The sequence below is a fragment of the Archocentrus centrarchus genome, unplaced genomic scaffold, assembly GCF_007364275.1.
Source record: "Archocentrus centrarchus isolate MPI-CPG fArcCen1 unplaced genomic scaffold, fArcCen1 scaffold_50_ctg1, whole genome shotgun sequence".
NCBI lineage: Eukaryota > Metazoa > Chordata > Actinopteri > Cichliformes > Cichlidae > Archocentrus > Archocentrus centrarchus.
Genome location: NW_022060273.1, coordinates 451997 through 464516, shown reverse-complemented (window position 1 = coordinate 464516; position 12520 = coordinate 451997). Strand labels below are relative to the sequence as shown.

The 12520-nt window shown below is 40.6% G+C and overlaps 1 protein-coding gene across 5 annotated transcripts in view; it reads left to right on the top strand.

Annotated features, from left to right (window-relative positions):
• ltbp1 (latent transforming growth factor beta binding protein 1) overlaps positions 1-12520 on the top strand; it is a 163781-nt gene that overhangs the window by 105389 nt on the left and 45872 nt on the right. For 4 of the 5 annotated variants that reach the window (XM_030725227.1, XM_030725225.1, XM_030725226.1 and 1 more), the window contains exons 10-11: positions 2160-2282; positions 10530-10697. In XM_030725227.1, coding sequence (XP_030581087.1) covers positions 2160-2282; positions 10530-10697 — 291 coding nt within the window. The remainder of the gene's footprint in view (positions 1-2159; positions 2283-10529; positions 10698-12520) is intronic. The other variant, XM_030725229.1, reaches the window with a different exon arrangement.

Genomic DNA, 12520 nt, shown 5'->3' with positions numbered 1-12520 from the left:
CTGCCACGCAATGCCTGGCAGGATCCTGGAGTGGCCTTTGCTGATCCCTGTCTTTCTAACACCCCTGCAAAACCCAGTGACAAATCCAGCTCAGCTGGCACTTGCTAGGCGAACATGTTCAAGGACCCTGAAGCTGAATTTGTTCCTCTTTTCGCAAAGCTCCTTGACACTGAAGAGGAATGCAGAGAAGATGCAGAGAATGATGTTAACATGGATCTCCTCGAAGATGATAATGATGAGTATGAGGAGGATGAGGATGCTGTAGTCCTGCCCCGACATCGTGGCCTGACAGCCCTATCAGCAGGGAAACTACACCCTCTCTGTCTCCCTGGGAAGTCAGTCTGCATGAAATATGTAAAGACGGGGCAGCCAGGCTTTCCATCAGCTGGCCTGCAGGATGACAAGGGAGAGGAGAGGGATCTGTATGATGGGACAATATTGCCTGCTTGTCAGGTACCTGCCAAGCACCTTGTGCCCACTGTCCTGGGGTGTATGAAGGAGATGAGGCATTATAACCCTTTTCCCATAAAGTACCCGTCAGGGATATTCTGACCTGCAGATTGCCTACAATAAGGTTTTGGGTCTTGCTGAACCCCTGGTGGTGGATCAGTTGGTGGTGCATTATCTCAACCCCAACCAATGGTCTACGCTCACATTGGCAGGGCCAACCCTCCCAGGTAAAATGGAGTATATCACAGCCTCCATGTACCCAAAGTTTTACAAGTTGGCAGCTCAGTCCATCCAAAATCTTAATGTAGTCACCCTGCTCTCAGCCTACCAGTCTGAGCAGTTTCAGGACATGGTTCCACCTGCTGGATAAGGGTATCTCCAGTCCTACATTTAGGGAGTAGATATTTGTCGTTACAGATCTTGTTCTCCAGGTCTCTCTGTTGGTGAGGTGTACACTTGAGGTACCATTTCCACCATTGTTCCCTTGATGTAGAGAGGAGGGGGCACTGCACCAGTCCTATGAAAATCCACCACCATCTCCTTGATCTTCTGGACGTTGAGGTTGAAGTTGTTGTCTTTGCACCAGTGTGTCATGTCATCTACTTCACACCTGTACACAGAATGAGGAGGTTCCTAGTGCTGCCAGCTCGGACACCAGTTTCTGCGTGATGATGGTGTTAAATGCAGAACTGAAGTCTAGGAATAGCAGCCTCGTGTAGGAGTCCTTGTTCTCCAGGTGAGTGAGAGCCTGGTAGGTCACAGCATCAGTGGCATCAGCTGTAGACTGGTTCTGCCTGTACTGTATGCTGTACTGTATAGAGTCCTCTGCCGCATTGGTGGTCTGCTTCAGGTGCCTCAACTTCTTGAAGCACTTCATGGCGACAGGGGTGAGTGCAATGGGGCGGTAATCATTGAGGCATGACGGTGAAGAGGTTTTCAGCACTAGTATGATAGTTGATGTCTTAAGGCATGATGGGACTCTGACTCTGACAGTGAGGTGTTAAATATGTTTGTCAGAACCTCAGAAAGCTGGTGTGCACAGACTCTAAGTATGATGCCGGGACCCCCTCAGGCCCAGAAGTCTTCCTGGGGTTGACCCTCTGAAGTGTTCTTCTCGCCTCTGCAGTTGTTACTCTGAGCTAGCATGCCGCCATCTTATTCTAGGCCTACCTCAATTTCAGTTTAGATTAGACTGCAAAAGATTTATTTTCCCATAGAAAAAGTGAGTAACACATAGTTGTAGAACTTCTATGACTTGAATTGGCAAAATCAAGACATGTTAAAAAAAATATGTGGTTCTTTGTCAAAAAGTTGAACATACTAGTTTGTGTATTTTTAAGTTTTCTGGGCAGATAATGACTAACAAGGACTGTGTGAATTCCAACAAGACGCATCAGTCACAAGCATACGATTCTGTTAAGTTCACTTTTGAGTTCTGTGTCAATTTTGATAGAATATAGCTGCTATGTCACCACATTAGGCTAATGATGATGGAACATGAATACTTTGAAATAAAGCTGAAAGGACTAACCTGGTGGCCACAACAGAAACTCATCTATATCATGTAAAGAAAATATGGAAATAGAAATGCAGAACATTTGTGAAAGATGGGAGAAATGGGAGAAGGTTCTTTTTTTTTAATGTCCTGCAAGGTGAAGAAATTGTTTAAAAATCTTTGGATTAATTGTCTGTTTTTCAATGATTCACAGATCTGGATGAGTGCCACCTGCAGGGTGTGTGTCCCAATGGGAACTGTGTGAACACGCTGGGCAGCTACAGGTGTATGTGCAAACCTGGTTATGTCCCTGACCCAACGTTCACCACGTGCATACGTAAGTCCTACAATCACACACTTTTTTTAATCATATTTTCGGAATCTAGACTCAGAACATCCAATAGAGCTGCGTCAGACTGAGCAAAAATCTTGCATTTCATTTGCATGCTGGTCTTAGATATGTAGATTTGCACATTCAAATCTTTCCTGAGTCTGATATTTCCCAGCACCTTAGGACAGAAGACAGGGGAATGTGCGTTTCATTATTTCCTTCGCTAAATGCTAAAATGTTTGGTACTGTGCATATGTCAATGCAATGCATGAATAAAAGCATGGTATTTATTCTACAGTCAAATTATATAAAGCATGTACTGCAAGGAACATAAAGCCTAAACCCAATATATTTCATTACTCTCTTCTAGAAGGAGCAGGACTGTGAGGGTAGGTAGATACAGAGAATTGTAGTTAGTTAGGCAATTGCTTAAGCACAGGTACCAAAATGATCAGTCTCAAATATGATGAAGCTTTTTTTTAAAATTGTTTTTTGACATGCCATGAGCATGTGTTCCCTTTCTTTTGCAGTGTAGGTTATTGCATGGGATTGTGTCTTTTTCCTTTTCTGGCTAATGAAAGCCCAATGTCCATTCATCACTACCAGTGACTAATCAAAGGGCTCAGCAATTCATTAATGTAACCACTCCACCACCACACTCCAAGTATACATTATGTGTGACTGAAAAAGAACCCCAGTGATTTACATGTATCTTCTACCCTTCAAACTGTATATTTGTATTCACTGTGGCTGAAGAGGATTACAGCTGAAGTTGATGCAAAATAAATATGATTCTAATCATTTTGTCAGGCAAAATAAGCAACCCGGATGGTGCGCAAGTTGTCTGGCTTGAAGTGAAGGCAATCTAAAGGCTTGACCAGCCCAGCCCAGTAACTGCTAGAATTGGGAGGATGTGCATGATGATGAATCAGCTTTTGAGTGCCAAAAATTAACATTGAGTAGAGAACTAACCGCCAGTAGTCTTATCTTTTCAAACTCATGCAACATCTCCCTCCATATAATCTGTGAATCGCTGAGTTTCTGTACTGATATACTGGGGTGCTTGTAGTTCAGGTGGTACAGGAGGTCACCTACTAATTGGAAGGTTGGTGGTTTGATCCTTGGCTGCTCCTGGCTGCGTGCCGGGTATAAAATGGCCCTAAATGAGCTGGTCAAATTCTTTAAATACTATAAAGGTGTGCAGTATTTAACGTGACTCACAGCAGATGTTAGCCCATATAGTATTGGTCATATTTGGTACGAGGCCCAACGATGCATAACATGTACACTTCCCTCCAAAAGTATTGGGACAGTGAGGCCAATCCCTTTATTTTTGCTGTAGACTGAAAACATTTGGGTTTGACATTAAAAGATTAATATGAGACAAAAGATCAGCATCTCAGCTTTTATTTCCAGACATTTACATCTGGATCTGATATACAGTTCACAATATAGCACCTTTTGTCTGAATCCACCCATTTTTCTTGTGAGCAGAAGAATTGGAACATGTGACTGACAGGTGTGTTTTGTTGCTCAGGTGTTTCCTGTTACATTGATTATACAAACAATAAATAGTGCTGAATGTCTACGCTCAGTATCAGAATTGGGTTTTTCCTGTGCAGACTGTTCATTTATAGTTAGGGGCGTAATAAACATGGAAACAGCTGAACAAGGCTGCAGTGAAAGCCTTGAAAATTATCAAAAAAAAGAAGAATGCAAAAGTTTATTGATGCCAGTGGGTCACAGGCTTGATGCAGTTATTGCAGCTAAATATTAATTCTTATTCACTTAATCTATTTTAAGTTTGTCTGTTCCAATACTTTTGCTCATAAAAATGGGTGGCTTCAGACAACAGGTGCTATCTTCTGAACTGTGTATGAGATCCAGATGTAAACACCTGGAAATAAAAGCTGAGATGCTGATCTTTTGTCTCATACTGATTTTTTTTTTTTTTTTTTTAATGTCAAACCCAAATATTTTCAGTCTACAGCAAAATAAAGGGATTGGCCTCAGTGTTCCAATACTTTTGGAGGGGAGTGAAGCTGTATTGATGAGAAGAAAGCATGTATTTTCAAATCGCTATACAGTGCTCTATACTGTAAATCTCTGTTCCCACCAGCACATTCAGACATTAGTAAAACATTTATATTACTCTTTATAACAATAAAGTTTAAGCACTTAACATGATCATTTGCCAGAGTCACCTGTGCAATATTTGTGGTACTACATTTCCACCAACATGAGTCTTTACAATAAGATGTAACATACACATTTGTTCAGTTGGTAGCTTTTAAACATTGTAGGACTACTAAATGAATCATTGAATGCCATCTGATCCCACCACAAAAGTCCACATGCCACACTGTCAAGAGCACCTTCTTGTTTCCCTGACCTTTCTTAAAGAAGTCTTGATCTCTTTAATGTCTTTGTTGTTGTTCACTGCCTAAAGTAAATGTACGGTCAGACTGATGGTTTCACCTGATGGTGCAAGGGGCATAGGTGGACAATATGTTTAAGACATACAGTAGCCTAAAATGTGAGATTATCAGTTCTGTCTGACATATTTATGACTTGTGTTATCTAAATCCTGAACACACACTAATACATTAATGATGAAAAGTATTACCCACAGCAAGATCCTGAACCCAGCATGCTGTTTCTTGGCGAACACCATCCACAGCATTTAGACTAAATAGCCTAATTTTTGTCTCCTCATAGCACAGAAAGTTTTTTCTCATGCTCTTAAACGCCTTTGAGCATTTTTGGTTAACATCTGCATTTTGCTGCGGAGGGATTCCATCTGCTCATTCTGCCATAAAGGCACAACTGGCACAGTGCAGCAGGGTTAGTTTTCATTCTGGCGGGTTATACTGTTTCTGCAGACAAACTGTACAGTGGCTGTTGATTTCTTGGTTACCTTCCTGGCCAAGGCCCTGCTTGCCTGTTAACTCATTTTGGTCATACTGTAACAAGAGTCTTAGTGGTTTCAGACTTCTTCCATTTCATACTAATTGAGTTTATTTTGCTCCTGGGGACTTTAAATGTTGACATTTTCCCAAGCTCTATGCCTAGAAACAGTTCCTGTCTGGATGTCTATGTTGAAATTTTTGAACCTAGTCATGGTAAAAAGAAAGTGCATCTTCTGTCAATTTGATGGTTTTAAATATCAGGACATAATTAAAAAAAAAAGATCTAGTCTTTACCGATGTCTGGTCTGAGATGCATGTCTTGTCTTTTTTTGCTGTTTCTCTGGTCATTCCACAATCTGACCTTGGAGTGAATTTATTGGGATGTCCACTCCTGGGATGATTGGTAGCTGACTTGAATGTTTTTCACTTATGAGTAAATAATCCTTCTTACTATTGAATAATGGACTTCAGATAGTTTGGAAATGGCCTTGTAACCCTTCCTGGACTGATGGGCAGCAACAGTTGTTTCTTTAAGATCACTCCTTAGCATTGTATTAACACCCACCTGAATGGTTCAGACCTGCAAACTGCCAAAACCTCTGCTTTTGTAGAGGTACTCACACTTGCTGATGGTCAGTCAAGTGCATTTGATTAGCAGCACCTGGTGGCTTCTTCCCCTCTTAGTTTTTATTATGGCCTGATGTGTTGAACCTTAAAAGGGTGTACTTTCTTTCTACCATGACTGTCCATATTAAAAGAGCATATACAGTGGGGGAAATAATTGTCTGATCCCTTGCTGAATTTGTAAGATTGCTCACTACCAAAGAAATGAACAGTCCCTAATTTTTTTATTGTAGTTACATTTTAATTTACAGAGACAGAACCAAAAATCAACCAAAAATGTAGAATGTTATATGTAACGTGTGTAAAGCACACATGTCTACAGAATCAAATCCTTCTATTCTAACCTTTCCATCACCATGGCCATGTCAGAACCAGGGAAAAACTCAAAAGTTGGAACCCAGAAAGCAGACTCGGTAGCCAGGTGTCACAACAAACATTAGAATGGTTTATTTACAAAAAGACAAACACAACTGCTGAACCGGCGAGGTCTCTACGGGTGACTGCAGGATATGTCACAGGCAGCGTTCATGAATGCATGGATCATAGGAGAGTTGGTCTAAGAAGAGGGAAATAACTATTAGCCGGTTCAATGGAAATATTGGGGGGTCTTAAGTAATGACCAGGAAAAGGAGATGAGTGGAATTAGCTTACTCGGATGTTTGGCAAATACAGTCCCAGGAAGGTGAGGTGAGTGATGTGGAGCAAAGTGGTCCAGGAGGGCAGGCAGGCTGGGAGGCTCGGAGAATCACGAAGCGTCGTCAGAGGTCTGAAAACAGGCGAGGCAAGAGGTCAAAGTGTAGGAAAAAACTGTGAAACAACAAACCCGAACTTCACTCGAAAAATCCAAAGGGTGGCTCTAGGATTGTTTACCATGTGGGTTAACAAACACTCAGGCGAAGGCTGGAGGATTCAGCTGGTCCTTAAAGCAGAGGTAATCACTGATGGATGAGGATCCGGTGCGACAGCCAACCGAGAACAGCCCCCAGCTCCGCCCAGCAAAAGACGGCCCAGCCGTCCAGCCTACAGAGAGAGAAAAAAGGACACACAGAGCTGCACCACTCACCCTGCACCCTTACAGGCCAAGACCAATGAGCTGACAAAGGACATCAGAGACAAGACTGTAGACCTACACAAAGCTGGAATGGGCTACAAGACCATCAGCAAGAAGCAAGAAGAAGGTGAGAAGATGACAACTGTTGGTGTGGTTATGCGGAAATGGGAAAATTACCATTAATCACTTGCAGTCTGGAGCTCCGTGCAAGATCTTGCTTCACGGGGTGAAGATAATCATGAGAAAGGTGGTAGATCAGTTTAAAATTACACAGGAGGAGCTTATTAATGATCTGAAGGCAGTTGGACCCAAGTCATCAAGAACACACTATTAGTAACACGCTATGCTGCAATGGATTGAAATCTTGCAACACCTGCAAGGTCCCCCTGCTCAAGAAGGCACATGTACAGGCCCGTCTTAAGTTTGCCAGTGAACACCCAAGATGGCTTGGGAGAAAATGCTGTGGTCAGACGAAACCAAAATCGAGCTTTTTGGCACCAACTCAACCCTCCATGTGTGAAGGAAGAGAAATGCTGAATATGACCCAAGGAACACTATCCCCACAGTCAAGCACAGAAGTGGAAACAGACTTTGGGGCTGTTTTTCTGCAGAACAACTTCAGGGGCCAATGGATGGGGCCATATATGGTAAAATCTTGGACTTAAACCTCATTCAGATAAAACTGAAGTTCTTGTCCTCGGCCCCACAAATCTGTCAAACCAGATACTTACTCTGGATGGCATTACTTTGGCCTCCAGTAACACTGTGAGAAGTCATTTTTGACCAGGATATGTCCTTCAATGCACATATTAAACAAATATGTAGGACCGCTTTTTTGTATTTGCATATTTCTAAAATTAGAAACATCCTTTCTCAGACTGATGCTGAAAAGCTAATTCATGCATTTATTACTTCTATGCTGGACTATTGTAATTCATTATTATCAGGCTGTCCTAAAAGCTCCCTGAAAAGCCTTCAGCTGATCCAAAATGCTGCAGCTAGAGTACTGACAGGGACTAGAAAGAGAGAACAGATTTCTCCCATATTGGCTTCTCTTCATTGGCTCCCTGTTAAATCTAGAATAGAATTTAAAATCCTTCTCCTCACCTACAAGGTCTTGAATAATCAGGCCCCATCTTATCTCAAAGACCTCATAGTGCCATATCACCCCAACAGAGCACTTCACTCTCAGACTGCTGGCTTACTTGTGGTTCCTCGGATACTTAAGAGTAGAATGGGAGGCAGAGCCTTCAGCTTTCAGGCGCCTCTTCTGTGGAACCAGCTCCCAGCTTGGATTCAGGAGACAGACACCCTCTCTATTTTTAAGATTAGGCTTTAAACTTTCCCCTTTTGTAGAGTTTATAGTTAGGGCTGGATGAGGTGACCTAGACCCTCCCTTAACTTACACTACAATGGGCATAGGTTGCTGAGGTTTTTCCCATGATGAATGTTTGTTCTTCAATTAACTCTTTTCATTACCTGTGTTTATACACCACTTTGCATTTAATTACTAGTTATATATATATCTCTTCCACAGTGTGTTTTTGCCCTGTCTACCGCCCCTTAACCCTAACTGGTCATGGCAGATGACTGCCCCTCCCTGAGCCTGGTTCTGCTGGAGGTTTCTTCCTCTTAAAAGGGAGTTTTTCCTTCCCACTGTTGCCAGAAGCTGCTCATAGGGGGTCGTCTGATTGTTGGGTTTTCTCTACATTATTTAGGTTCTTTATGTTACAATAAATGTTTTGAGGCAAGTGTTTTTTGTGATTTGGTGCTATATAAATAAAATAGAATTTATTTTAATTGAAATTCAGCAGGGGATCAAATAATTATTTCACCCACTGTATATACCGGTATAAACAGTGAACTATATATAGAATATTTAAAGACATCTAGATAAGAATGGGGATGTAAATCTCTTTTTGGTTTGATTGTCCTAAGTTGCTAACACCTCTGTTGAGGAGAATTTTGGAAATGGCATTACATGCCAATGACAACTAGATTTTCAGCCCAGTAGAAGGTTGCAAACCTCACTGATTTCTCATACTTTTCTGTGCTACATTCAAATTCCTGTGAGCAATCATTAACTAGTGCTTCCATAGTAGTTTTTCATGGAGTGTTGAGGCAAGCAACGCGAGTCTACTTGTGATAGCCACAATCACATTGTTGCTGGTAGTTTGGTCATTCACTGAACATCCCATGCTGCACACACGACGATTCTCTCTGACCAGTTTGTGATCTGCATTGTTTTCACTTTGCCTGAAAATATTGGCTAAGCTCATTTGCAACTTTGGCAGATGTGGTTCAGCTAGAAATACCAGGTACCAGGTGCTATCCACTGTGGAAAACAAAACCAAAGAAAAGTATAATGGTTCCAGTTGTACTTTATCATGTGTTGTGATGTGAGTGCTGGCAACCTCACTGTATTCTTCAAACTATTTGTAAAACATTACTATCATACATGTCAGTTTACAATATGGTTATTCCAAATTTTAAGGAAGAAAAAAGGGGTCCGCACACACTCAAAGCTCCCAAAAAGTAGTATTTAATACAAAAACCTTAAAGAGAGTGACATTTCGGGCTGCAGTCGCCCTTCCTCAGACTAGTAGCCTGCTAGTCTTGTAGTCTAGTTGAGATTTGCTGGTGTGCGGACCCCTTTTTTCTTCCTTATCTGCGTGCTTTTGGCCAGGCACCCAGCCTTCAGTTTTCTGGATTGTGCGTGTCTGCCTTGTTGCTGTTCCAAATTTTAAGACAACCATTCACTCATTTTAAGGTAAGCATTTACTTAACTTCTTATATAATAATGGGATTTGAGACTCCTTTCTTATTTTACACACAATCCTTCAAAGTCTGTTCCAACAAGTGTAAGAACAGATTTCCAGAGATTTTTATATTTTTTTTAATATTTGTTTTAATGTGTAACTAGAGTGTCAGACAAAATGTAGTTTAACTTGGTTTCAAATGCCATCCAGAGTGGCATTAAAAAATGTGTTAAAATTCTTAAATCTGGCCTCTCTTTAGCTGAAAATGAACCATTCAAATTTCCTTCAGATTTTTACTTAAGTCATTCCTGATGTTTGGAAATCAGGGTATTTTTTTGGGAAAATAGGTCAAGTATTTAACCAGTATCTGAAATGATTTACTCCAGGTAATGTTTCTGGCAAGAAGGAAATCAGTCTTGCTTCCCCATGGGGTCATTAGTTTCTCTGGTTTGCACTCAGAACTGCTTCCAGCATTTATTTGCTAAGACACATAAACCAAGCCAAACTCTCCGCATGCTTTCGTCTCAGCCAGCACTTAACTTTGGTAGTGCATGAAGCATTGGCATGAAAATGTCTACCCCCTGATGTGTTTCCTCCAACATGTGGTCTTTACTTTGTGGTGTCTGAATGTGTGTTTGTGTGTAGTTATTTGTGCCACCACTAAAATGCGGTTGTCCAACCTCTTGCTGTTAAATATGTATACTCTTTAATGCACTCTGGTTTTGTTTATAGACATATATTTAGACTGTGATTGTGACACAGGGGAAGGTTGCTCTGGTGAAGGGGACTTCTTTATTTCTCCACTCTTTATCTTCTCTTTCCTCCATGTTTGTGTCTCCTGCACTTTGGTGTACCACTTCCTACGCCTCCTCCCTCCATCTCTTTGTCCTCCTCCTGCACTCCTCTTCAGCCGAAACACCTGCCGTCCAAGAGGAGAAGGGGGCTTGCTACCGTTTGGTCAGCTCAGGGAGGCAATGTTTGCACCCAGTGTCTGCCCAGCTGAGTAAACAGCTCTGCTGCTGCAGTGTGGGCAAAGCCTGGGGCCCTCGTTGTGACAAATGCCCCCCTCCAGGAACAGGTATGTCAGATATTTATCCTGTCTCAATAAGGCCCCAAATTTTCTTTTGTGACCTATATGGAGCAAACATAATTCAACAGTTTGGCCTTGCAAATCAGCCAATGTTTATACCCCAACAAGCTTCATAGAACTGAAGCACTCAGATCTTCCCACTCTAAAGTTCCCAAGCCACAAGAATTATTTAACACACTGACATGCCTCTACAAATGGCAGCCGGTCAATTGGCCAGAACACCTCTTAGATCCAGACTGAGATGTCTCAACAAAACTGGATGGATTCTCTTCAATAAAATTCAATGCAGTTTATCGACACCTACTAAATCATGACTTTGACAGTGGGCAGAATATTTAACTGGTTTCTGATAATTATGTCCGTCTAGAGGTTCGTGGTTTTATTTTGGAGGTTTTATTGTTCTGATTGCAGATTTCTCTGCAAAAGTAAAGCAGAAAAACATAATTATTTCTAAAGGCATTACACTTTGTAGCATTTGTCCATGTGCAAGGCCACATAACATTTCTGTAAATGAGTTTTGGTATGATGATTTTCATCATATGGGGATATCATATTTTGGGATTATATTGAACTAATAATAGAATCTGCAAATACGTTGCATGTTGTAGAAACTGTTCTCAAGAGCAGGTAGTGTCTTAGTAAATTGGAATTAATTATATTGAATTTAAAGTAATATCTGTATTGTATTGAGAATTGTCAAACTAGAGATTTAATTTGTTTCTGAGGTGCATAAAAATACAGAGTAGTATTTGTCCTTTTTTCTAGAACTATAAAACTTCATCCTTTGGGATGATTATGAGCTCAAACTTGTGTCTCGGTCTTTTATCCTGGCACTTTCTGTCTGCATGGGTTTCACAGCTTGGCTGAGTAGTTGCTTTCAGAGTTGCTTTTAGATTAGAATAGCAGAGCCTTTTGCAGCAGCTTTTTTTTTTTAAATATCATTTTCCTGTTTCTTTGTTTCTACACATCCCAGTGTGTGAGTGGAATTTGCTCAGGCAGCGATGGTCAGCACTTTCAGGTAGTTTACATTGTTGAAGGAATTACATGGTTGTGATATGCCCACATCTTATTTTTCATTTCAGTTTATTTATATGGACCACACAACTATTGTCTTAGGATGCTGTTAATGCCCATATTTGGTGGTGTCTCAAGATCTATTATGACAATTGTTATATCCATTATGTGATCGTCTGAGAGAAGATGTAACGCTTATAGAGAGATCAATAACAAATAACTCTGTCACTGAATTATTTTCCTTCCTTCTTAATATCATCTCCATATACAGTTTTTACAGAAAGTACAGACACTTTTAATTTCTACATTTTGTTGTGTTTCATATTGATTCTTTGATATTCATTTTAAAATGTATTTTCTTATTTATCAAAGCACAATACTCCACTAACAAAGCACAAAGAAAGTTCTTGAATTGTCCTGAAGCGAGTATGTTCTGAATATTTATTAATGGGATAATTCAGTATTTTATTTTTTAATTTTTATAAATAAATTTACAAAACAATCCTAGATGTGCTTCCCCATCTGCAAACAAAATGTGATGCATTCCATCACGTTATTTAAAGAAAGCTGAACAGATATAATATGAATGGTTATTGTCATGCAAAGGTTTGTGTGTTTTCTTGACGTTATCATTGTTACATGGTAATATCTTGAATGTTCAACTCACCACTAAAGGCATTTTATCACGCAAAGCTGGTCAACATCATTGGATACCCTTTAAGATAATTATAAGCAGAAATGAATGTTTTGTGTCTTCTCCAGGTTACGTTTTGCCATTTTGCAGAGTTTTGAAGGCA